The 25,555-nt window shown below is 33.4% G+C and overlaps 2 protein-coding genes across 2 annotated transcripts; one reads left to right on the top strand and one right to left on the bottom strand.

The window, feature by feature from the left end:
* The first annotated feature begins 612 nt into the window (after positions 1-612).
* On the top strand, positions 613-25,095 carry LOC139500035 (lysosomal amino acid transporter 1-like). The gene is made up of 11 exons (XM_071288744.1): positions 613-1,253; positions 4,654-4,780; positions 8,492-8,579; positions 10,988-11,148; positions 11,815-11,916; positions 21,112-21,254; positions 21,874-21,901; positions 22,793-22,860; positions 23,390-23,546; positions 24,337-24,426; positions 24,874-25,095. Exons 1-11 carry the CDS (start codon positions 1,129-1,131, stop codon positions 25,063-25,065), a joined length of 1,281 nt encoding a protein of 426 aa, XP_071144845.1. The 5' UTR covers positions 613-1,128; the 3' UTR covers positions 25,066-25,095.
* Positions 4,775-7,678, bottom strand: LOC139500034 (uncharacterized). Its single transcript, XM_071288743.1, has 2 exons — positions 7,587-7,678; positions 4,775-6,686 (listed from the first exon to the last, which is right to left on the bottom strand). The coding sequence occupies exon 2, from the start codon at positions 6,682-6,684 to the stop codon at positions 4,900-4,902; it is 1,785 nt and encodes a 594-aa protein (XP_071144844.1). The 5' UTR covers positions 6,685-6,686; positions 7,587-7,678; the 3' UTR covers positions 4,775-4,899.
* Positions 25,096-25,555: the final 460 nt, after the last annotated feature.

Below are 25,555 nucleotides of genomic sequence, written 5' to 3'. Positions count from 1 at the left end.
TTTAAAAGAGGGACGAAAGATACCAGAGGGAGAGTCAAACTCATAAATCGAAAATAAACTGACAACGCCTGGCTAAAAATGAAAGAAGACAAACAGAAACAATAGAACACATGGCACAACATAGAAAACTAAAGAATAAGCAACACGAACCCCAGCAAAAACTAGGGGTGATCTCAGGTGCCTCGGAAGGGGTAAGCCGATCCTACTCAACATGACATGATGTGGCACCATTGGATGTGGCAATAAATTAATCTTCACTCTTGGTTGTGTCAACATTTCCACTCTATGATCCCCTTGGATGTGTCGGCAATTTACTCTACACCCTTGGTTGTGTCAACAGTTGAAATTTTCGCTCTTTTCGGTTATCGATCATTACTTGATCTACTTCCTTCAGCTGAGCACAAGCTATTATTATAATATAATTCGGTCTTGACGTCATACTTATATGATCGAATAGAATCGATGAAAAAGTCCCAATCTGTTGCTTTTCATATCATTAAAGATTTTTTCCGTTTTCGTATCGTTTAAGACTGTATTCGATTGTGTGTTATTTGACCTTCGACTTATGTATTGAACAGGGATTAAGTATTGCAACAGCCGGTCCCACAGCTCATACAAATATATATAAGAATTTTGTCAACATAATGTTGGCATCCTAGTTTTGTCATAAAGGTGTCAAATCGGATATAATCACTGAAATCTCTGAAGAGGAAATGTGGTTTTTATATATATTTACATTATGTACCATATGGTGCTTTACAGAAACTGGTCAAATTATATTTGTTCGTATGTTAAATTAACTGAAAATTATTATTGATCAATGTGTATTTGAAGTTTGTTGTTATTTTACAATAAACTTATATTAAAAATAGTTAGAACATTGGGAGGTTATTACCCTTATGTTTTCATCTTTTTATGTGTGAGCATATGTACGTATTGGAAAAAGAAAACTGACATTTACTTTTATATGTGCAACAAATTGCGGATTAAATCTACTTTGTTTTTAAATCTGCAGTGGAATTTGCAACGATAAAATTCATAAATCATACTTAAAAATGAGTAAGAAAATGGTAGTGTCTTTTGGACTTTAAGTGAATCATATTTGATAGATATTCAGTAAAGGAACAAATGGAGGAAAACTGTACTGTGCATCGTATACTATTCTATATAGATGGATGTATCGATGACCAGGAACTGGCTGGAGTTATGCTTGGGGTGTTTAGTGCTGCCCTCTGGACACTTGTACATATATCGTAAGTAACAGCTATATATATTCAAATACAATGACTTATGTAGATTCGCTTTGGCGTTGAGGACATTAAATGGTACCAATATTATTGAAGCCGGTGACTATTTCGACGAAAATGCATCATAAAATTAAATTCGCGCCAAAATATCAGGATTTTCGATGAGAACACAAGTTATCAATATCAGGGCCGTAACTATATTGAGGCAAATGAGGCAAATGCCTCATGTTGAAAATTTAAAAAAAATGAAACAAAAGGTTGTCTTCATATCAAATTGTTTTCACGGAAAGTGTCTTGAAAGAATCAAGTTCTTTTCACTCTGATGTTTTAGTTTTCAGAGTTGATGGTCAATTGTTTGTACTTTTGTGTCCCGGGTTTGTCCTTGTTCATTTATATTCCTACTTTATAACTATAGTCTGAGTGTTGATTTTCATTTGTAAACGTGTGGTTTTGCAATGTTGCATGTCCACCGATGTCTATACTTTGGCACATTCCCCATTTCCATTCTCAATTTTATTGTGCGAGAAAATATTTTAAGAACACACGATGCTACTGGACACAGAAAACAACTGGTCGTTTCTGCATGGTGAATTGAACTTGCTATCAAAGAATAAAAAACTGGCTCTTTTTTATAGATAAAACTAGATAGCTGACATGGTTTGAATTAAAGTAAGAGCATAAATGTCCCGGTATCAAATCATTTGAAAAAAAACATCAATGCCATATATATAAAAAAAGAAGACGTGGAATGATTGCCATTGAGACAACTATCCACAAGAGACCAAAATGACAAAAACGTTAACAACTATAGGTCACTGTACGGCCTTCAACAATGAGCAAGGCCCAAACCGCATAGTCAGCTATAAAAGGCACCGATATGACAATGTAAAACAATTCAAACGAGAAAACTAACGGCCTTATTTGTATAAAAAAATGAACGAAAAACAAATATGTAACACATAAACAAACGACAACCACTGAATTACAGGCTCCTGACTTGGGACAGGCACACACATAAATAATGTGGCGGGGTTAAACATGTTAGCGTGATCCCAACCCCATCTAACCTGGGACAGTGGTATAACAGTAAAACATAAGAACGAACTATAAAAATCAGTTGAAAAACTCATCAGATGGACAAAAATACAAGTGGACGTGGCCGGGTACTTGTACATTCCGACAACAAAAAAGACACTAGGAACAGATCTGAGAGTACTCGCAGTTATTTGAAAGCTAGTTCAAAGCCACTAACAACTAATAAAAAAATCATGCATCTCAGACTAAACTATCAATCCGTACACATCCAACATCCAATGGATTTAGTGTAAAGACGTCATAAACAGTCAGAGAAAAAGATGACCTTGTGCAATGCCAAGTTACAGGTATCGACAGATTGTAGATCCATGAATGTGTATATATAACATACTAGTAATATTTAGTTTGCTTTTAATTTACTGATAACAAAATCAATACAGTACAAAAACAAGTCTGCTATTAAAGGGGCACAATGATAAATTTAGTTGCCGAAACGTACATAAATATGACTTTTACATTGAAGGGTTAAACTTGCATTAAGTCGTGTTCAGACCCTTTAACAGAAAATAAATTGAGTAAACGTGCACGGGACCTAATCGCACACAAAGTCAATGCATAGAAAAAATACAAATGATCACTGGTCAAAGTTTTTATTCCTGTTCTTCGTCTTGATAGTTGCTGGATGGTCTTCGACAATATAAGAATCATTAATACCGTAAAACAAGGTCAAGATGATCATAAGTGTCGACTTAAGCAGTACTAGTACTTAAAGAATATAACTGCACTGTCACTATATTTAAATCTAGACATAAAAAAATCACCAAACTCTAAGCACAATACAAGACAAGAACAGACAGACAGACAGACAGATCCAGTTTTAATGATTATGAGAAATACGATTTTTGCAGTTTATCCTACATACATTTGTATCGGTCTATTAATGTTGTCACTAAAACCTAAAAGTCTTAAATTACAATGAATCTACGTTTTTGCTTTCAGACCAGAATATTGTCGAAAAAAATAGCTAAAAATTAATTGCGTTTCAATGTAAGAAAGAGTCCGGGAAACGCTCAGAATGCACGATTTTGAGTTATTTTTCTCAGAGCTTCTGGGGGCCTTGAACAGCCCCCAGACCCCTCGCCAAAATTTTTCAAATTCATTTTGCCTCACTATTTAAAGAGGCTAGTTACGGCCCTGAATATTTAGTTTTCATGCTATGTAGTCTTATGCGTTTTCGTCGTTACACTAATCGTGTATGAATTGTGTTGTGAAAATCAAAAGTGAAGTATCCAATAGATTTATAATGTCGTGTGGATCGTGTTCTTAAGCAAACGTATAACACCTTTTGCTTTTCTATAAATACAATTCATATTTCCATACCAGATATAGTTCCTGGAATGGAAGCAGTCTTCAACCAGCGGTATCGACTTATTAAAAACTGATAAGCAATAAGAAAGACTTAAGTTCAGATATATGTGAACAACAAACATACCGGTTCTGATGCAAGATACCAGCATTTCGACAATTCGAATTTCCTGTGTGATGTTCAGAGTTTTGATATTTGGGTAAAAAAAGTTTTCGGCCTTTAAAACAAAGTTGAGAGCTCATAAAAGAGGTGCGAAAGATACCAGAGGAACATTCAAGCTCATAAATCGAAAATAAACTGACAACGCCATGGCTAAAAAATAACAGACAAAAGACACACAAAAAGTACACAAAAGTGACAAAACACAAGATTAAAAAATAAAGATTTAGCTACACAAAACCCAGTGGCGGATCCAGGGGGGGGGGGGGGGGTCCGGGGGTTGGAACCCCCCTTTTTTTTTGGCCGATCAATGCATTTGAATGGTAGCATATAGTTGGAACCCCCCCCCCCCCTTACTCTGGGTTGGGAACCCCCCCCTTTTTAAAATGGCTGGATCCGCCACTGAAACCACACCAAAACCTGGGGTGATATACTCTTCAAATAATAAACCAACCTCAGCTAAAAACTTATATACCAATACAAAGGAGATGACTGTTTAACCTTTTATTTACTTTTCAAACTGTTGTGATCAATGCGTGTACCATTTGTTCTCTCTGTTGGACTTTTCATAACAAATGGGATGTCAAGAAAATATGTTCACATAGGCCTCATTTGTTATTAAACATAATATTTTCCATGGGTAGCCTTTTTAAATTGTCATATTTATTTTAGTGCTTTGATAATTGATATATTTCTTCTAAAGTAATTAAATGAAAACTATTAGGGAGTTACCATTTGATTTTATTGTGGGGCTATGATGAAATTTGAAATCAAATGGTAGCACCCATCATAGTTTTCATTCTCTCTCAATTTTAACACTTTACATCGTATTTTTTTCCGTTTCAGATTCTATACCAACCAGCGTCGGACAATGAAAATCAACCGATATGTTATGTCATCCATAATGCTACATATGATTGCAGATGGTCTAAGCTGTATTGGCGCCATATTAGCTCAACAAAAATCATTACAGGTTAAGCATTTAGTTAGCATATAAATCTTAAACCAATTCAGAAAAACAAATTATATTGACTATTTCTATATTGACCCGATATTATCAACAGTAACACAAAGGAATATAAATCGTGTTTTTCATCTACTATTTTTGACGTCATATACAGCAATAAACTTCCCGTCAAACGATACGTAAAGTTGTCTTGCCTTTTTTCGAAAATGGAGCGCGTACGGCTTAACGAGTCCATCCGATTTACTCAGTATGATACGTAAGAGTTCGCCATTCAGAGAAAGCTGGTGAATATCATTGGAATCCCTCCCAGCTACATAAATATTATCATTGTAATCGGTCGTTATCCCCTCAGAACAATCCATATCTTCACTTTCATACTTGAAAATCTCTCCTCCATCAATGGTGACACCATAAACCTTGTACGTATCACTATAAACAATCGTTCCGTTAATACAGGCATGAATATACCATATTCTTCCGCCATTGACTGGAACAGTATGTTTAAGGTTTCCGCTAGCATCTAAGACTTTAAAGCAACCATCACAACCGATGATGAGTTGATTGCTCACGTTGGTGATTCCTGCGCACCATGTTCCAACATTAGCCGTTTTAGCTGGAGCAAATGTCATGATATTAATAAATTGTATAGCTTTGATTTCTGGTAGGGTAACGACGGCACTTTGAGTTCCCATGAGTAAAGTTATTCCCCATGGTCTTGTGTTAAGTGGCACTTCTTTAATTTTTCTACCATAATCATCATACAGGTAAAGGTGGTTATCGTTCCTGTTGCAGACGAGAATTTTGTTCGTCGTAGGAATATATTGAATGCCTGTAATCCATACATAATCAAGATTTTTTCTCGTTTTCGGTACCTCAATTTTCTTTTTCAAGCGGAAGTTTTCAGGCTTTAGTGTTTTATTTGTTCCCATGGTTGTTCGAGAGAATTTTGTTCGATTCGTTAATCTACTCAACGGTAATGGTGGTAAAGCTGAACCGTCTCGCATGCGCAACCTGTTCATATCTAGCGGGAAATACTTCAGAGGCATAGGTTCATCGTTCGGCATAGCGACTTTAGACTGTGTGGTTGTGACATTGATGTATCCGAATGATTTGATACTGCCGAGTATGTTTTCAGTTTCGTGATACGATATATGATATCGTTGGGATTGTCTCTGATTTTCATTCACGAAAACTTCCTGACCTTTCCGAACGTCTCTATACTTCTGTGACATCAAAAACAAGTTCATATCAGAACCCATCGCTATCATTGTTTCGATATTTTTCGTCCAGAGTTTGTTGGTTTCTTGCTGCTCTAGGATGTCATTGTGTTGACGCTTTAGTTGGAGTGTTTTTTGGAAGACAATGCTAGACACTTCTTCTTGAATTTGTTCATGTAACGCCTCTATGTGTTTAATCAATCTGTCTCGAACTGTCGATATCTTCTCCTTTACGAGTTTTTCCGATTGTTCAATGTCCGATATGTTTTCTAGTCTATCTTCAGCAAGTCGTTGTAACATTTCTCGCATACTTTCAAGACTTTCGAGCGTTTGTTTTAAATGTAGAGATTTCTTGAAATTTTGTGCGGCATCTTCTATCGGCAGCATTTTTAAACAGCCTCGATGATTTTCGGTCATGCATAATCGACACAGAGCCATATCGTGATTGATACAATACAAATCTATCGACCGATCGTGCTTATTGCAATGGATCGGATGTAACGCTATTTCCGGTTTCAGTTTTAGATATTCGTCGATGGAAATAACAGAATGACTTGTGGTTGTTTTCATTTTTTCATGACATTTTCGACAGTCATGACATAAATTTTCGGAACATTCACCGCACCACCAGTAAGCAAGATCGGACATTTCTACTCGCTTGCAGGCGTCGCACTCGATTTTTTCTTGACCCATCTCTGAAAAATTAATGCATATCAGGTTTTATATTATTGTTGTTTTTTTTCCATCTAAATAACAGAGCAAACTACACAAGACGTTGATATAAGAGAACTCGTAGTTACCGAAAGCTAGTTAAAAGCCAATTGTGAATAATCATGTTCTTCCAGACTAAAGTATCAATCAGTATACCGCTAACGAATTTAGTGTAAAGACGTAAAAAACATGCATGGATTTATAGACATAAAACGATTTTTTGAACTGTTAGTCTTTTCAACTTTTTAAAATATCTGTTGACCTCCAATCAAAAATGATGTCGTTTCTTTATTTTCAACTGTAAAGATCAGTAGAAAATGTTATACTCAACATATTGGTACAAAGTACAAAAACAGCTAGAATTAAAACACAAGACACAAAACATGGATATAACAGTACTCGCAGTTATTGGGAGCTAGTTAAAACCCTATTTCAACTAATAAACAAATCAAGTTTCCCCAGACTAAAATATCATTCAGTACACAATCAACTGATTTAGTGTAAAGACGTCATAATATGCATATATTTCTTGATATCAGACGATGATTGAAACCAGTAATCTGACTTACAAACTTTCAAATGAAATGTTGTCTGATTTTTAATTTTGATTTGTTTTTGCCTATTAAATTATATTTCAATTTTGTATCTTTCTAACTGGCATATCTTTTTCATTTTTATACATAATTTAACTTGTATACATGCTATTGCAAAAGTAAAACCTGCTTCAGTTTTAAGTCAATTGGTTATTTTTCTCGAGATGGTAGATTTAATCATGCAAATTTCTTCGTGAAGTTTAAGTGAACATTTATCGTTGTCATCCCTTAACCCAAGTTCAAGCATTAGATAAAGAATATATCTTTTTGCAGCTAAAATGAGAGTCCTACCTGTTTTATTAATATTTATCCAATTTAATATAATCAATCAAATCAACTTAAAATGGTTGTAAGTGGTATCCACGGTGTGTCGTTCTGCTCTTGATTTCACTTTGTGTAATGCAACTAGAGCTTTTCATTTAATTAAGCAATCCTTTTAGTTCGAACAAAAATATTTGTATCAATTTACTTTTCTGTATTGTTTTGTTTCTTTTTCATTTGTTTCAATTGTTTTAATTAATACATACCTTTAAATGACCATATGAATCGACAGGTAAAATGACTTTACACAATTCACAATTAAACTGTTTGGTTGTAATTTGATCATGAAAATCTGTATATACATATGTTATAGTAAAATAGTTGCGTTTCAATTTGAATATATTAAGTGCACTAGGAAGTCCTTCAATATCATAGGCTAATATGTAGACTAAAGAATTTCGTGCATTTTCTAGATATAATTTGACATATAATTGAAAAACAATCATAGTTTGTCTAGAAAGATGATATACACAAAATAATTAATAAAATATTTTAACATTTTGTCAATTATAATGCAACAGAACGAAAAAAAAATTATTTTAATGAAGGCAAGGTTTGCGTAAAGTTCTAACTTCATACAGATGTGTGAACTGTGCACAATAAACTCATACTTAGTATTCATATGTTCCTTAAGACATTTTTATTGTGTATTGCATGACATGTTCCATTTTGCTTAACTTATTAAATAGCGGTTAGATAAACTTTGCTGATTTGTGCAGGATCCATTTGAGAGAAGAAAAAACTGTTTGCAACATCTCAACACCCGTCATTATGATAATTAACCTTTTCGATTAGGCCTTATATGTGGTAGGTCTACAAATTTTTACTAGTTTATTTATTGATATCTGAGTGTATGATTGTATTCTATATTCCAGGTTATATTTGCTTTATTTGGCACAGTAGTTAATGCAGCTATTGGTTTACACTGTTGGTGTTCTAGAACACCATCGAATGAAAATATTGGTAAGTAGGTAATATGTAAGCCGAACTCTTGATATTTTGATTAAGTTCATGTAGTCTATGGTTTTATGTGACATGTGTGCTAGACAACCCCATTCTTCCCTCGTCTGGGATTGGGGGAGTTGATTGACAGTTAGGGAATCTCTGTTTCACGACGACGGATAAGATCCAGTTGTAACCACAATCCTGTACTCTTTTTCCAAATTTGACTTATCACTGGTTTTGTTCTTACCTTAACAACACGTCGAGTGTCACATGTGGAGCAGGATCTGCTTACCCTTCCTGGAGCACCTGAGATCATTCCCGGTTTTTGATGGGGTTCGTGTTGCTCAGTCTTCAGTTTTCTATGTTTTGTTTTGTGTACGGTTGTTAGTCTTTTGGTCTTTTCCTTTTTTTTGTTTTTTGCCATGCAAAACACGGCGTTGTTTTATTATCGACTTATGAGATTAAATGTCCCTTTGGCATCTTTCGCCTCACTTTAAAGATTATATAGTTTACAAAACATTACATCAATTTTTTAATATACAAATTGTGTGATCAATTAGTGTTGTGTGCTAATGTATGAACAAGAAATGAAGCGGAATTATGACAGCGAATAATTGGGAATTTGTTGAGGCTTATATGTTAACCGAATCAAATTTAAACTTTCGTATTTGTGTGACAATCTGTAAAACATATTTTATCGCCGAATTATGATTGCAACAGTTAACATGTTGTACAGATGAGGTTAATTTTGTATAACTGGGCCTTGTTCAATAGTTTTCTATAGTCTAGCATCCCTCTTTCCAAAATAGTGCTATGAAGTAAAAGCTAAGGACTATTATACCATTTGAGAGATATGTACTCCATATGCATGCAAGTGTTGCTGCACTGCTGCGCTATTTGAATTTAGACTTAAGTTTTCAATCAGCATAAACTTTTGACTTCCAGGTACACTTGTACTTTGGAATAAACATGCACGTTCTGTTTAGATATTCGGGTTGGTTTTTTTTTGCGTGTTTTAATTGAAAACATTGAATAGATTACTGTCAAAACAAACATAAGATAACACACGACAGTTCGAACCGCACAAAGAAAATACAGTACGTGTGTACTTGACAAGTTGTTTCTCTGTGCCAAGAGATTGTGATCCTTCGTGCACAGAATCAGTGACAATCTCAATTTCACTCGAAACAAAAATGTAGTGATTCTTAAGCTTTATATTAACAAAACAATAAACAGCTGCGCCATGAGCCCATAATACGCCCGACGTCTGGTGTGGAAGTTTTATGCAATAATCATAAACAGTTTCTGAGAAAGTTTTAAGCAATAACCATATACTGTTTTTGAGACACGACGGGACATGTTACCCCCACCCCCCCCCCAAACCCCCTATCCTGTGGGTTGTTTTTTAAATATCACTAAAATAAAATTTTGAATCATCACCAAAAAGTATACAGATCTTAAGATTAATATAACAAAGAAGTATGTAAAGTTTTAAGCAATAATCATAAATTGTTTTTGAGATAAGGCGCGACATGTAAAAAAAAACCCTCCCCTTTTTTACAAAATACTCAATTACTCAAAAATAAAATTTTGAATCATCACCAAAAAGTATACAGATCTTTAGATTAATATAACAAAGAAGCGTGTAAAGTTTAAAGCAATAATCCTAAATCGTTTTTGAGATACGGCGCGACATGTAAAAAACCCCTTCCCCTTTTTTACAAAATACTCAATAACTAAAAAACAAAATTTTGAATCAACACCAAAAAGTATACAGATATTAAGATTAATATAACTAAGAAGAGTGTAAAGTTTAAAGCAATAATCAAGAATCGTTTTTGAGATACGGTGCGACATGTGAAAAAAACACACCCCTGTTTTAGTTGCAAAGTGCCGTAACTCAAAAAGTTTTAATCTTATTTTCACCAAAAGGTATACAGATCATTTGACCATCATAAGAAACTACTATTTTAAGTTTCATGAAATTTAGATAAGTCGTTCTCAAGTTACGGTGCGACATGTTTACGGCAGACAGACAGACAGACAGACAGACAGACAGACAGACAGACAGACAGACAGACAGACAGACAGACAGACAGACAGACAGACAGACAGACAGACAGACAGACAGACAGACAGACAGACAGACAGACAGACAGACAGACAGACAGACAGACAGACAGACAGACAGACAGACAGACAGACAGACAGACAGACAGACAGACAGACAGACAGACAGACAGACAGACAGACAGACAGACAGACAGACAGACGGACGGACGGACGGACGCCGGACATTTGTTTACCACAATACGTACCGTCAAAATTTCGACGGGTATTATTTTCTTATCGAAACCATTGATTTAAGACAAAAACGCAAAAAAAAAAGTGTGTATATTTTGATCATGTGACACTTTTTTTTACAGGTGCTGACCAAAAAGGAACGAAACGGAAGCCTGTAACAGAAAAATATCATTGTTTGTGTTCAGCCTTCTTTTTGACCTTGTGTTTAATGTTTATAACCATGTGTGTCGCACAATACCTTACCATATCTGATGATAAAATCGTATATGAAAGTTCTGCAAAGGTGAGATAAAGTAGGTTTTTTAGCATAGATATAATGTTCCTATGTGTTCAAAAGTATAGGTTAAAAATGATTCAAACATGCCGTACTTCGAAAAGTCCAAATGGGTCCAAATGGGTTGTCCTTAAAGTATCTCTTTTGGAATATTAGGTCCTCAGGGCTTTTCAACTTCGTGCTTTATCTGCCCTTTTAAAAACTTTTTTGATTCGAGTGTTACAAATGAGTCTTTTGGAGACGAAACACAATATTAAGCCTGGTATATATGATGAGGTTTTTTAGACTTACTTTTTGTTCCTTTCCGAAACCTTTGAACCTTTTCATACTAAGACTATACTTTACTTTGCTGTATATTGTTCTTTTTGATTGTTACATATAGTTTTATTGTATAAGATACCGTGTTTTAATTTCATCATTTTATTATGTTAACAAAAATGAATTGTTTTTTTGTTTTGTTTTTGTTTTGTTTTAAATAAACCCGTTAGAAGATTAGCAACATTATGAATTGACACCTAATTTGAATCCAAATGTACATAGTTTATATATAAAGGAAAGCAGTTGTGGATTATATTATATGAGTCTAGAACATGTTGAGCTCTTTTTCATCTATATGTACTAGTTTTTTGTATTGGATAGTTTATGATTTATAATACCTAAGTAATTTTTTTTCAGCTGCAGCCTTACATGCACACCATAATAATTGTTGGATATATTTTGGGCAGTATTGGTGCCGTATCTTACTGGTTTTCTAAGTTTTACGAAATTGTTGAATCGGTAAGTACAACTTGCATTTGCTAGTATCGAAAAGAATCCAGACTCTTACTGAATGCGATAAATGTATGTATACAGAGTTAAAATGTAAGAACGCAGACATGACAACTGGGACAGAAATAGGAAAATTGATATGGACTAGGATCGGTTTACACTTTCAGTGCTACTGATATCATCCCGGGTTTCTTGTTGGGTTTGTGTTGCTCAATCTTTGGTTTTCTATGTTGTGTTTTGTAAACAGTTGTTTGTTTTCGTCGTTTTTTATTTGCAAATATCATTGTCCCGTTCGTTTTCGAATTTAGAGTTTGACAATTCCTTTGGTATCTTCCTTCTCTTTTCCAAAACGATCGTTAGCATTCGTCTCAACTCGGCCGATTCCGTACCCTCATCTAACATAGAAGGAGAGTAGCGGATTCTACCGAGGATTGCCGAATTCGATCGTTAGGTGTCAGGAAAATTGGGTCCCGGAAAATTGACTTAATCTCATCTTCGCAGATCTTTGCATACCGTATAGTCGGCTATAAACGGTCCCGCCCGATATGAAAACATGAAACAAACTGCTCATTTCTTAAAAACACCCATATTTAAGAAATATGACTGACATGAACCAGCGACAACCACTGAACAACGTAAGTCCACTTATCGATAAAATATTCTTTATTTTTATAAATTTGTTTTTTTCTTCAGATGCTATTTTGGTTTATCTTGGATATGTTTCTTTTCAAGTTTCTTACATTCCATAGAACTCGAGGGCATTGATGAGGGGTCATTGATTGAAAGACAAATTTACGATTGTATTTAAATGTTAGATGCATACAAATACGTGAATAAATCTTTTAAGAAACCCGGAAAAATAAATAAAACATTTTCAAACCTTGTATTAGACAGTATAACTCAATCATAATACATACGAAATGTAAATGCAATTCTTATAAAAAACAAAACACTATGACACGTTTGAAGCAGCGAGAGATCTAGATCTTCACTAGTCGGTGAGAGTATAAGAACATATGCACGAGTCGGTGAGATAACCAATGCACAAACACGAAGCGCTGAGAGAAACAGTGTACAAGCACGAATCATTGAGAGAAAAGCATACAAGCACGAGTCGGTGAGAATTTGAAGAGAGATCATGATCACAAGCACGAGTCGGATAGAGTACACTGGAAGGCACAATCACCAATTTGGGAAAGTAGAATAGAGAGCACAGACTCGAGTCATGAGAGAACCAACACATAAGCACGAGTCGGTGAGAGTTTGAAGAGAAATCATGATCACAAGCACGAGTCGGGTAGAGTACACTGGAAGGCACAATCACCAATTTGGGAAAGTAAAAAAGAGAGCACAGACTCGAGTCGTGAGAGAACCAGCACATAAGCACGAGTCGGTAAGAGTTTGAAGAGAGATCATGATCACAAGCACGAGTCGAGTAGAATACACTGGAGAGCACAATCACCAACTTGGGAAAGTAGAAGAGAGAGCACAGACTCGAGTCGTGAGAGAACCAGTACATCAGTGATATAATCGGAGCACAAAATCGATGAGAGAAGCAAAACACATGCACGGGTCTGTGAAAGAACAAAAGCACAAGCATGAGTCGGGTGAGAGAACTAGATATAGCACAAGAAAGAATCGGTGAAAGAACCAGAAAGACCATACGCAAGAATTGGTGAGAGAACCAACGCACAAGCAGGAGTAGATGCGAGAAACGGGTCACAAGTAACGAGTCGGTGAGATAACCAACACACAAGCACAAGTCACTGAGAGAATAAGCACAACACACGCATGGTTTGGTGTAAGAACCCGCACACAGGCACAAGTCTACGAGAGAATCAACGCGCAAGCACGATTCGGTGAGAAAACCAGAACACAGTCACGAGTTAATGAGAGAACCAGCAGATAGGTACGAGTACTAGTATGTGAGAGAGCCAGAGCACAAACACCAATCGGAAAGAGAATCGGCGAACAGGCGCAAATCGCTGAATGTCATTTCTAAAACTGTGATTGGCTCTACTGTGTACACTGCAGTGGATCTTGTAAATCATATTATTCGTAAGCTTTAAATAATATTAGCCAAGCTGAAACATATTGTAACAATCTCATAATTAAGTCTGATAATAAATAAACACATACAACCTCATGAATCCGGATTTTCGATGAAACATGGTTTTGCTTAAAATACAAATTAAACAGTCAATTAGGAAAGTGATACCAGGAAAAGTGCAGCAATTAAATTGAAAAATGGTTTATGCACATGTACATATCTTTTTACAAAGTTGTTTGCAGTTAATTACCAAAAACAAATCAAAAATATTATCACGAAAACAACTTAATTATTTTTTTTATGTTTCAAAATGATAAAATACTCACTAAGGATAGTTGACAGGCGAAGATGAAGCATACAGAAAAATTATTCTTAAGTGATGCTAAAATTATTCGGTCAACACTTTAGAATTACTTTTTATGGCAAAAGGTATGGGAGAATAATGTAAGCTGTCTTCTTAAGTGAGATAGATAATGAATATTGCGTAATACATTTAAGACAGTTTTACTTCGAGTCTCTTAGTTTGGTGAGTCGTATGGAGATAAAGCGTGCGTCTTGAGTGAAAAATTATAACCATGGTATCTCTGATGAGATATTTCAAGGTTTTTTTACTGGAAACTTACCAACAATGTCAAACTGGACACTTTCTGTGACACTTGCTGTAAAGCTAGCTCTTAAAACTGACTGTAGAAAACCTTTTAACAACTGTTATTTCAAAGACACGTGTTCCTTTTATAATTTGCCATTTGGCATACACAACTAATATCCGTGCTCCTTTAATTACAGAATGGTGTTATACATTGAAAATTATAATGTCAGCATTAACATAACATTGGTAGCATATACAAAATTTCCTTTTAAAGGTTTTAGCTAATTCCATATATATTCTATGAACTTCAATCTTTTCGTTTGATTTTAATTTAAAATGTCCGATACTATTAAGATCAGTCCCAATATAGCTTCCCTTACTTTCAAGGAAGGCGCGTAGCTCCCTATACGCCAACACGCAGCTGCGTGCACATCGAATCAGCATGTAAACAAAAATAAAAAATGGCAAAATAAAAATTTAAAGGAAACATACGTTGTCACCTTTTTAATTGATGAAATTTCATTATAATAACGACATTTGGTTTCAAAATAAAAGTTTTATTAGAGATGACAAAATCGGACAGTACCTTGCATCCATTACACGATTTGAATGTGTTATTTCACTTGTAGTTTCGATGCACGTTTTACAGAGTAGTGTACGGTACGTGTATCTGTCGAAATACATGAAAGGTATCGAATGTGATCTGTTGGAGGATAAAAAAAAGAATGAAGAACTATTATTGACTTGTTACGAGCTGAACAAAGCGATGTATCTGTTTGAAATCGGCATTAGATTTATCTGAACCATCGTTGAAAATATGCAAAGGCGATGTTACCGACAGACTACTAGAGTTAATCACCTTGCAAACACGCCAAAGCAGTTTTGGAAAGTCTCATTATATTTTGCGTTTATAGACCACATGATAATGGAACTGGAGTCGCGTCTGATATCATCAGAAAATCGCTTTTTTGCGCAGTATCTCGGCTTCCTCGTGTTGTAGATAATATAATAAACGCTCGATGTATTTCACCTCACGATCAGATGCCAACTTCGCTGTGCGAGACGTGGTAAGCCTAGTGTTGTTTATTTCCGTATATATACTACTTCGTGCTCTCAGCGACAACATTTAAAAAAAGTGCATAAAAATACAAACGGTAAAATTATGATTGTAGCAAAAACATGTATAATTGAGAATTAATGGTTTTGAGTATTTTTATAGATAAACAAACTGTTCAGCGCGCGTATGGTCTAGTTTTAACTGCATGCGGATTTTTTTAAACACCCAAATGAAATTATAAAAAGAAGCTTTCAATTCAAAAATGAACATTGTATTCGTACTTTCAATGTTTGTATTAGATTAATTATATTATAAGATAGACCTTTTTATAACATGTCAACTCCCACTTTTGTTAATATCTACATATATACCTCTCTTGTGTATTTCATACACGGCGAATTCAAATTTAGAAACTATATTTGCATTCTAGGAAATTGAAATTCGTTTTACATGTAGATCATTCATTAAATTATACGGGGATTTACCTAACATGATATTAAATATCATTTAACTCTTAAACCACGAGTCTGACTATAAACGATCATTTATACTTAAAAGAATTGATTTAAAAGTTCAATGTATAATATTATCATATGTTTTGTCTCGAACTAAATGAGTGAAATTTCAGAAGAAAAAAAAAAGAAAAAATATACGAATTTGCAGAATTATTTACGATGTGTGTATGCTCTGACAGTGGAAATTGCTTTTTGTTAATAACTAAATCATGTAACGAAAAAAATTAATCAAATCAAATCAAATCAAATATTTTATTGTCATATAAACTTTACAGTTTGTGACCAACATATATTAACACAATAAACACAATAAACATACATATTAAACATACACAATAATAACAGCATCAAAATTTTTTTTAACAACAAACAAGTTGTTAAGAGTCCCCTGCCCTCAGTTCTAATGACTTTTTCAAGAAGGATCCTAACTTATTTGTTTGTAAAGGCGATGATGGATTTAGTAAATATTGAAACTTTTCTTCTTCATTTAAATTATTAAAGTTATTATTTTCAGTACATATGTGATGAAACAAGTTGCTTTCTTTAAAAAAAGAAAAGCAATACATGAACCTAAGACCGCTGACTGCCGGGTCACCAAAAGATTGTTGCTGAATTTGTGTTTGCTTTTGAATTGAAATAATTGACTGTGAATAGAAGAAGCCAGATGAAAGTATATATTTACAGCTTCTGTTTGAATGGTTATTTTAAAGCTCGACTATTTTATTTATTACTTGGGAATGTACATATTTTTTTCATTATACTGTGCCCCTTTGGCAAATCCTGATTTCTACTAACCGGATGACTTATGCAAATTGCACAATTTAACTATCGCAATTTAAATTTATGCACTAAGTTTGCTTTATAATCTGGAATTCTGGATGCATTTATTTTAACTATCATATCTTTATATTTTGTTTCCTACATGAATAGCCTATATGTTCCGTCAACTCGTATTTGAAGCAGTCTTTACTCAGTGTAGATGTTGTATGCGGTGAAACCTGTGGCATGCAATTGATTGGGAACTCTTATGAAGAGACTTATTTTGGTCTCATAAAACATCTCAAATTTTAAGGTTTCCTGAGTTTACAGGGAAACTTAGTTTTGCTGAAGAATTTATTAATTCAGAAGTTTATGAACACCTGTACACACTTTTAAAATGACCAATTTATATAAAAAGGTATGTAGATATAAAAAGATACCAGAATAAAAATGATGTACGCCAGACACGAGATAAGTCTACAAAAAAAAAAAGCATCAGTGACGTTTGAATGAAAAAAGTTAAAAGGCGGTTAAATACATTACAAAGTTGAGGAATCTATTCCTTGGGTAGACAATCCTTAGCTTTTCGAAAAGGTCAAAGTTTATAATAGAACAGTGACTCAAAAAAGAAACAAAAGATAAACAAAGTCACATGTAAAGCTCTTTCTACCGTGTCCTGAATTTATAGATATTAACAAAAACGAAAATAAGCTTTCACGAGTGAATTTTAAAATAGGATTGCATGCAAGTAGTATTTTAGCGCACGAAATAGTAAATAGAAAGCATCCCACTGATACTCAGGAAAAGAATACGCATTTGCGTCATCACATATCTTAAACTTATAGTTGAATTCGAATGTCAAACGGCCTACATTAAAGGTTTTGACTCCGGATTCATTGACATTTTATCCGGAATTTTTTAGAACGCAAACCGATAGTGTGCTTTTGAAATGTGATCTATAATGTGAATGAATCAAGACGTGAAGGATAGTTGGTCAACACAGTGAATACAATTTTCAAAACAGTACCATAGTACAAATATGTAGATGCTATAAGGTTAAACTATTAAAACAAACAAACAAAAATTGAATTAAAATTTTATAATAAACTAACGTTCCTGTTAGTATTTTTTTTCAAATTCTTTTGAATATATATAATATCAATAAACAAGAACGTCAAGTATTTACGGGTGGACATTTTATTTATCGAATGAATCTATTTTTAAATTCTAACATTTCACTTTGTGAATATATTACTATACAAACTATAAGCAAATACTTCTAAATCCATACTAAAACAGTATAAAATAATCAACATTAACATAATTGCATTTAAATTTTGTTGTGATTATTGTAAATCATTTTACGGTTGTTGTGAGCTGCAAGGATTTAAAATCATGCTTTATGATTAGAAAACACACACGTATTTTTATTCACGACCGTTTAAAATTTAAATATTGAATACATTTATCTTACTTTCCGTTTTATGGATATATTACCATACAAAAAAATAAATAATAATTACTCATAAAAGTTAAATACTAAAATGTTATAAAATAATTAACGTAGAAATATAATGATTATTGTTTATAAACATTTTTTTTTTGTAGGATGCAAGAATTTATTTAGATCTAATTTTTATGTTTCCTTTACAAATGAATATTTAAAAATACCAAAGCAGAGTATATTGTCATATAAAATACTTATTTCTTAATTGCAACTCTGGAAATATATAACAATCATTGTTAGTTTCTTCAGAAACATAAATACAGTATATATTTGGTATATATTTCTTTGATTCCGATTGAATTAAATACTTTTGATAAGAATATTATCTTTCTGTTTTACGATCTAATATTAATATTTTAATTTAACCAGAATGTTCTCTCCCGTAAGTCTATGATGAAATACACAGTATCCCGTGGTTAAATCTTCAAACATAATTAGTTTACATAATATCGAGTCAACATACAATACCACGTTATAATTGACCCAGATACACACAGTGTACAGCGGTCGTTTTAAAACAAATATAATTGCGTCGTCAAGGGACATCAAGGGACCATATCAAAGACGTAGAAAACAACCTGTTAAGACCTGTATAAATGACCGAAAAATTTCGAGACGTTCCGAGAATTTTATTCTGACTTCCGGCCGAGAGATATCGAGTGGCCCATAGACACATCCAAAACTCGCCAATATATAAGCATGAACCCCTCAGGGGGTTCATGCAAAAAATCATTTCTTAGAGTTTTATTATACTCACAATAGAGTAAAAAATGTTTCTCATCCTCTAGTATTTTACATTTATGGCAAATTCGTTCCTCTCTTGGGATTTTAAAATATCTCCCCTTTTCAATCAAAAGGGAGTGATTACTTATTCTAAATTTAGTGATTAATCTCCTTATCTGAAAATTAGATGTATTAAGATAAGATTCTAGTTTGTAATCTTTTTTAATTTTTTTATAAAGAAAAAATTTACTTTTATCATCAATGTTTTGAAATTTATTTTGAATTAAATCTTCATATCTATTTTTCATTTTTAACTTTATATCGTTTTTTATTTTATTTACATCTTTTATGTCCTTACAAGTAGAAAGAATATTAAGGTCAACATTAGTCTCTTTAACAATATTTTTTGCATATGTATACCATGAGTAAGTTCCTGTCAAATCTAGAGACTGTGCTAGAGAGAAAGCTTCCTATAATAACACAAATTTATAATAATTATTATGAATCATAAACGTTCGTCAACTAAAGTAAGGAGGGTCTGGTATGTGGGCCCTTCAATTTATAGCCATGTTTCCCTTTTCTTAATATTTTTTAATTATATTAAAAAAAATTCTATTTATGCATCCCATTATTCAGAATTCTTTCAATTTTAGCACCTCCATGATTCTCCGTTTATTATGATTTTTTCCATTTTTTGGTAATATTAGCCCATTATTTTATATTCTTCAAACCCCAATCACAATAAGGCTATCAGTTTAAGATGTTTTAAAGATACCAAAAGGACATTCAAACTCACAAGTTGGAAATAAACTGACAATACCATGGAGAAAAGTAAAACGATTAAACGACAAAGTATATTATAACAAATAAATAAACACACAATAGAAAATAAAAGCCCAAACAACCCTTACCGCATACAAAAGTAGGAGCAATATATGGTGCCCTGGAAGGGTAAGCAGATTCTGTTCAATATCAGAGGCAGATTTAGAGGGGGCCCAAGGGGGCCCACCTCAGTTTTCTGGGGGAAATTTGGTTGCTTATATAGGAAATCACTGAAGCATGACCCGAGCGGGCCCGCTCTTAGGCAATCAGTGGGCCCCCACTTACGAAAATTTCTGGATCCGCCAGTGAATATGTGGAACCCGTCATGTAAGAAACTGTGACATCTTCTGCTGTATTTCAATAACCTTTTTCAAACCTTTATGGAATTTCAGGAAACCTGGAAAAAATTTCCTTATAATCGAATGTGACCTACTGAATAAGACTTTTTACCGGGTTTGTAATAACATGAGCAAGAAGACGTGTGCCACATGTGGAGCAGGATCTGCTTACCCTTTCGGAGGGAGCACCTGAGATCACTCCCAGGTTTTGGTGGGGTTCGTGATGCTGAGTCATTAGTTTTCTATGTTGTGTCATTTGTACTATTATTTGTCTGTTTGTCCTTTTCTTTTTTGACCATGGCGTTGTCAGTATATTTTCGATCTATGAGTTTGAATGTCCCTCTGGTATCTTTCGTACCTCTTTTATACACGTACTTGTGTATTGTTGATGTTGTTTACGCTTTGTCTGTTTGAAATTAAGATAGGCATTAATCGAAATAAGTATATTATTTCTATACTTTAATAAAAAATTGACAAAAATTATCAAAAGATAGCACTCAGAGCAATAGTTCGAGTTTGCGATGACGTTTAGCGGCATTTCTTTAATTTGTTGGGGCTGATGGTACCAAGGCATCAGCAAATCCGTAATCAATTAGAACTACAACACGTATGAATTTACCTTATTTTAAATAGCTAAACATAGTGCGCGCTTGTATGCATTGGACTTAATGCCGATTTGGAAAGAATATAGATTTTGGATACTGTAAATAATGTTAAAGATCGAGTACTAGCTACTCTTGACTAATTAAAATACAAAAAGCCTGAGCATGTGAGTCTAGTGCATGACATATAATATGTTTTATATTACTTGAAGATCCAATACAGATATTCTTTACATTTCTAGTATCGACAAACCAGGAACAGAGGGGTGCATACATGTATGTATCTTACAGCTATAACAGGGGACACAACCTATCTGATAGGGGTATACATACAGATGTCGACAGTTGTTTACATTATAAAGACATTACCATGGACGCTGGCGAGGTTAGTAACAAGTCCTGGTATAAATAACAAAAAAAAAACATCACTTATATTCCCAACCTTTCAGTTCTTATTTTGAAAATAATCAGGTTTTCTATATGAATGGTACAGCTATGTGAATTTTTTTCAAATACTATTTTAATGCTTATGTTGACAAGAAAATAACGTCTTTCAAGTGATATTTTACATTTGCTCTCTACATCTTCAAAGAATATTTGAAATAAGTAATTTGAGATATTGGACTTATCATTTCATCATTTATCCTTATATTGTATAAGCATTAAAAAAAATGTGCTACGATGCATGAATCATTAATGTTCTAGAAAACTGATTAAAAATTTTTCAAAATTAACGAAATTGGAAAATTTCTTAAACTTACTATATATATATATATATCTACAGATGCTTGTGTACAATCGTTTAAAATGTGCTACGATGTGTGAATCATCAATGTTCTAGAAAACTGATTTTAAACTTTTCAAAATTAACGAAATTGGAAAATTTCTTAAACTTACTATATATCTACAGATGCTTGTGTACATTCGCTTTAATGGTTTTTTTAAAATTTGTTTACACTCGTCTTAATTTTTATTGTTTATCGTAAACTTTCTGTTTCTTTCAGGTTGGGTTTGATTGGAATTCACTTTGGGGTATCCTTTGTACTAATACTATTACCATTCGTCTCAACTCGGCCGATTCCGTACCCTCATCTATCATAGAAGGAGAGTAGCGGATTCTACCGAGGATTGCCGAATGATACTATTATATTTACCCATGATTCCTTACAGTCATAGTATAGTCAATAATAATTGTAACACATACTAGAACTTAATAACATAAATTGAGAATGGAAATGGAGAATGTGTCAAAGAGGCAACAACCCGACCATAGAAAAAACAACAGCAGAAGGTCACCAACAGGTCTTCAATGAAGCGAGAAATTTCCGCACCCGGAGGCGTCCTCCAGCTGGCCCCTAAACAAATATATACTAGTTCAGTAACAACTATTTGGTAGAATGGTACTTTAAATTTTCATAGTATGATGATTTTCTTTTTTTACTCCTAACGCATGGCTAGTTTAGCTAAATTACTAGTAATTAATAACAACTATTTTGTAGAATGGTACTTTCTATTTTCATAATATGATGATTTTCTATTTTTACTCCTACCGCATGGCTAGTTTAGCAATATCTCGAGTATTAATTTGATATAAAAAAACGTATATTCCACTGTGTGACGGAATTTTTAATAGGAGATGCTAACTGCTTGAAGTTCTGCTTTAAGTCTAAGCTGTCCTCCTCTTACTGACAAAAAATCATTCTATGTTACCTTTTTTCTGTAGGGAATGTTTCCTCTTCTTTCGAAACATGTTGTTTAAATGTGTTAGTTATACAAAAGCGATAATAGAGTTGGATATATAATATTCCTATGGTTAAGTGCAGTGCAAACTTGGAGAACAATGCAAAGTGGTCACTCCATTTCAGCTATCTTCTACATAGGTCCATTTTCTGTCACACATCAGTTTTACTTAATATCAAACAGATTATATTCCAAAGAAGTTGTTCCAGCAGTCAACAACAAACAGATGATAACATAACCTTGTTAAAAGAGTAAGTAGTAGATGAGATCAGTGCATATATAAGTAAAATGTGCCATAGCCTAATGATTCTCTATAATTGTGAATTTCGTGTACTAACAATCGATTTCTGATCTTTTGCTTAACTCTACATGTAGCTTGGATATGTCAAGTTACGAAAATATACAGAAAATATGCTGACAAAGGTCTCCTATACATAAAAGAGTCAGAATAATTTGTGTTTGCTTGCTTTAAAACCTATTCTTTTACACGATTTCAAAAGAAAAAAATCGAAGAGGCAAATGATGATCTACAAAACACTTAAGACTTACACTAAACTAAAGACAGAGGAACACGAACTCGAACAAAAACGAAGTTGCGCTCAAGTGCTCAAAGGCCGTAAAGTAGAACCTGCATGGCGTGTGTCAAAAACAAACGAGGAACCAAAAATACAATTAAAATGCAAGAATATGTAAAAGTTTTATGCAAAATTGTTTTCGTTTTTTATTTTCATTACATACCAATCGTTGAATATTATTAAAAGTACATTGTTTGACTTTCAGGAACAGAAAATCAGACGAATCTGATTGGTCAGATGACAATAGTACTGTTATCTGTGGAACATGTGATCTTCAGACCAGTGTCAAACAAATAATCTGCAGAGAATCACCATTGTTTGACAAAGAAATTACACTTTATGAAAAAGGAGTTTCAGAAAAAGTATGTTCTGTTATATGGGAGATAACTAACTTAGACTGTCATGATGAAATAGAATTTACTTAATAAATAATAGTTGTTCTGTAATAATAATATATCCACTGGCATTTGTTCTTCATTGAATAAATTAAGGGCATAGAGTAAATGTTCAAACAAGAACTGATATTTTGACATTGCTTACAACAAAGTTGCTAAGGGAGCCTCTGTTAAGTAGAACAAATATTCGTTTGACAAATTAACTAGCGAGGTCCTATAAAAGGTCTTGTAAGTATTTTTATTCCAATTTTTTATTCAGTTATAAGGACATGCACAAAACGTGTATCGTCTTGCACTTGTTAGTTACTTTTCAATACAGAAATTTTCTAGAAGTGATTCGAAGAGAAAAGGTAGTTTTCATGGTATTTTCTAATCATTTTAAATTATTTTCTATTTTTCAATGCATCAAATTCATTTTCAGTAATCTATATGGATACATACAGTTTTACCCGAGACTCATAATATACACACTGGTACTATATACACATATGCTCAAAATGAAGTAAACACTGTATTACATTAGGTGCAAAACTGCGAACAAAACTAAAGATATACTCAAACGCCGTTGAAACACATATTTTCGTTGTTAGTAGCAAACAAATACCGAATAAACAGATAAATAAAGATATTTTTTTATATCCAATTGAGGACCCATTTTAGGCATAATCAGTACATTGATTTTTTTGTTAAACAATTACACTTGATTGGAGATGTTAAAATTAATAAATTATGACTAATATATTAAACACTGTTTTAGGTTTTTCGTGACAAGGGTGACAACCCAGCAATAAATAAAGATACAAATACAAATATGGAATCGGCGTCTTCCGAGAGTCCAGAACTAGAGGTAATAGTGCACAGTATTAATTTAAAACAGACGAACACTGCATGACAGCATCTTGGAGATTAAAAGTTTCAAATATTTTAATTCGGATGAAGAAAAAGTAACAACATTTCATTTTTATGACGAAACATAAATTTATATTATATTTCTATATCTGGGTTTATTCATTGTGATCAGTCTACACTCATTGACAAAAAATGATATGCAAACAGTCGATTTGAAATTTCAAAAAACGAAATAAAACTATATGTGTATGAATATATTTGTTTCATAAACTTGTTTGTTTCAAGTTTAAGAGACAGCACATTATAAAACCCTATAAAACATTATAATATGAGGGAGAAAAAAATACATTAAGAAACATCAAACAACCCTAATATATGCACATTATAGAAAGAAGTCAAAAAGCTGACATTGTTCTTAAAAACATTATCTTACTTCTTCTTTCAGTGGGACTTTGAGTGGTCATCAGACACAAAGAAACGGCAGTTTTCAAAAATGGATATTAACAAAGTGTCTCCTTATAATGGATATTATAAAGTGGTAGAATGGTTTAAAAAAAGTTGTGATATTGATAGTCAGTCTGACGTGGATGATTTCGCGGATAATAATAACATATGTCACAAAACAGTTTCAAATTAAATGTCTAAAAAATGACTAATGTGAATTTGTTTTTGTTATTAAGGCGAAACATTTTATAAACTAGATATCCATAGGAACAATCAGCGAAAGCAGGAAGTATTTGGCCCAGTAGTTTCAGAGAAGAAGATTTTTTAAAAATATTTTTGCAGTAAAAAGTTATTTCAAATTCTTGATTGGTTGGTGTTGTTTAATTCCAGTGTCAAATATTTCACGAATATTCATAACGGAAAAAAATAGCAAAGTGGTCAACTAAGATAACGGCAGAAAATAGACACAAGGGTATTAGTAACTTGGGTATGGGTAAGAATTTTGCAATATGATAGGACTCACAGTACCTTTGAAAAGTTATTGTTACAGTAATGTTTTCTTACATTCTTTAATTGCATAGGCGGATTAAGGGGGAGGGCCGGCCCCCCTTTTTGGGGAAAAAATTTGTTGAGTATATAGGGAATCACTTAAGCTTGATCGGAGCGTGTCCCCTCTAAGGCGG

This window comes from Mytilus edulis, chromosome 13 (genome assembly GCF_963676685.1).
Source record: "Mytilus edulis chromosome 13, xbMytEdul2.2, whole genome shotgun sequence".
Lineage (NCBI taxonomy): Eukaryota > Metazoa > Mollusca > Bivalvia > Mytilida > Mytilidae > Mytilus > Mytilus edulis.
This window is presented reverse-complemented; position numbering and strand designations above follow the sequence as displayed.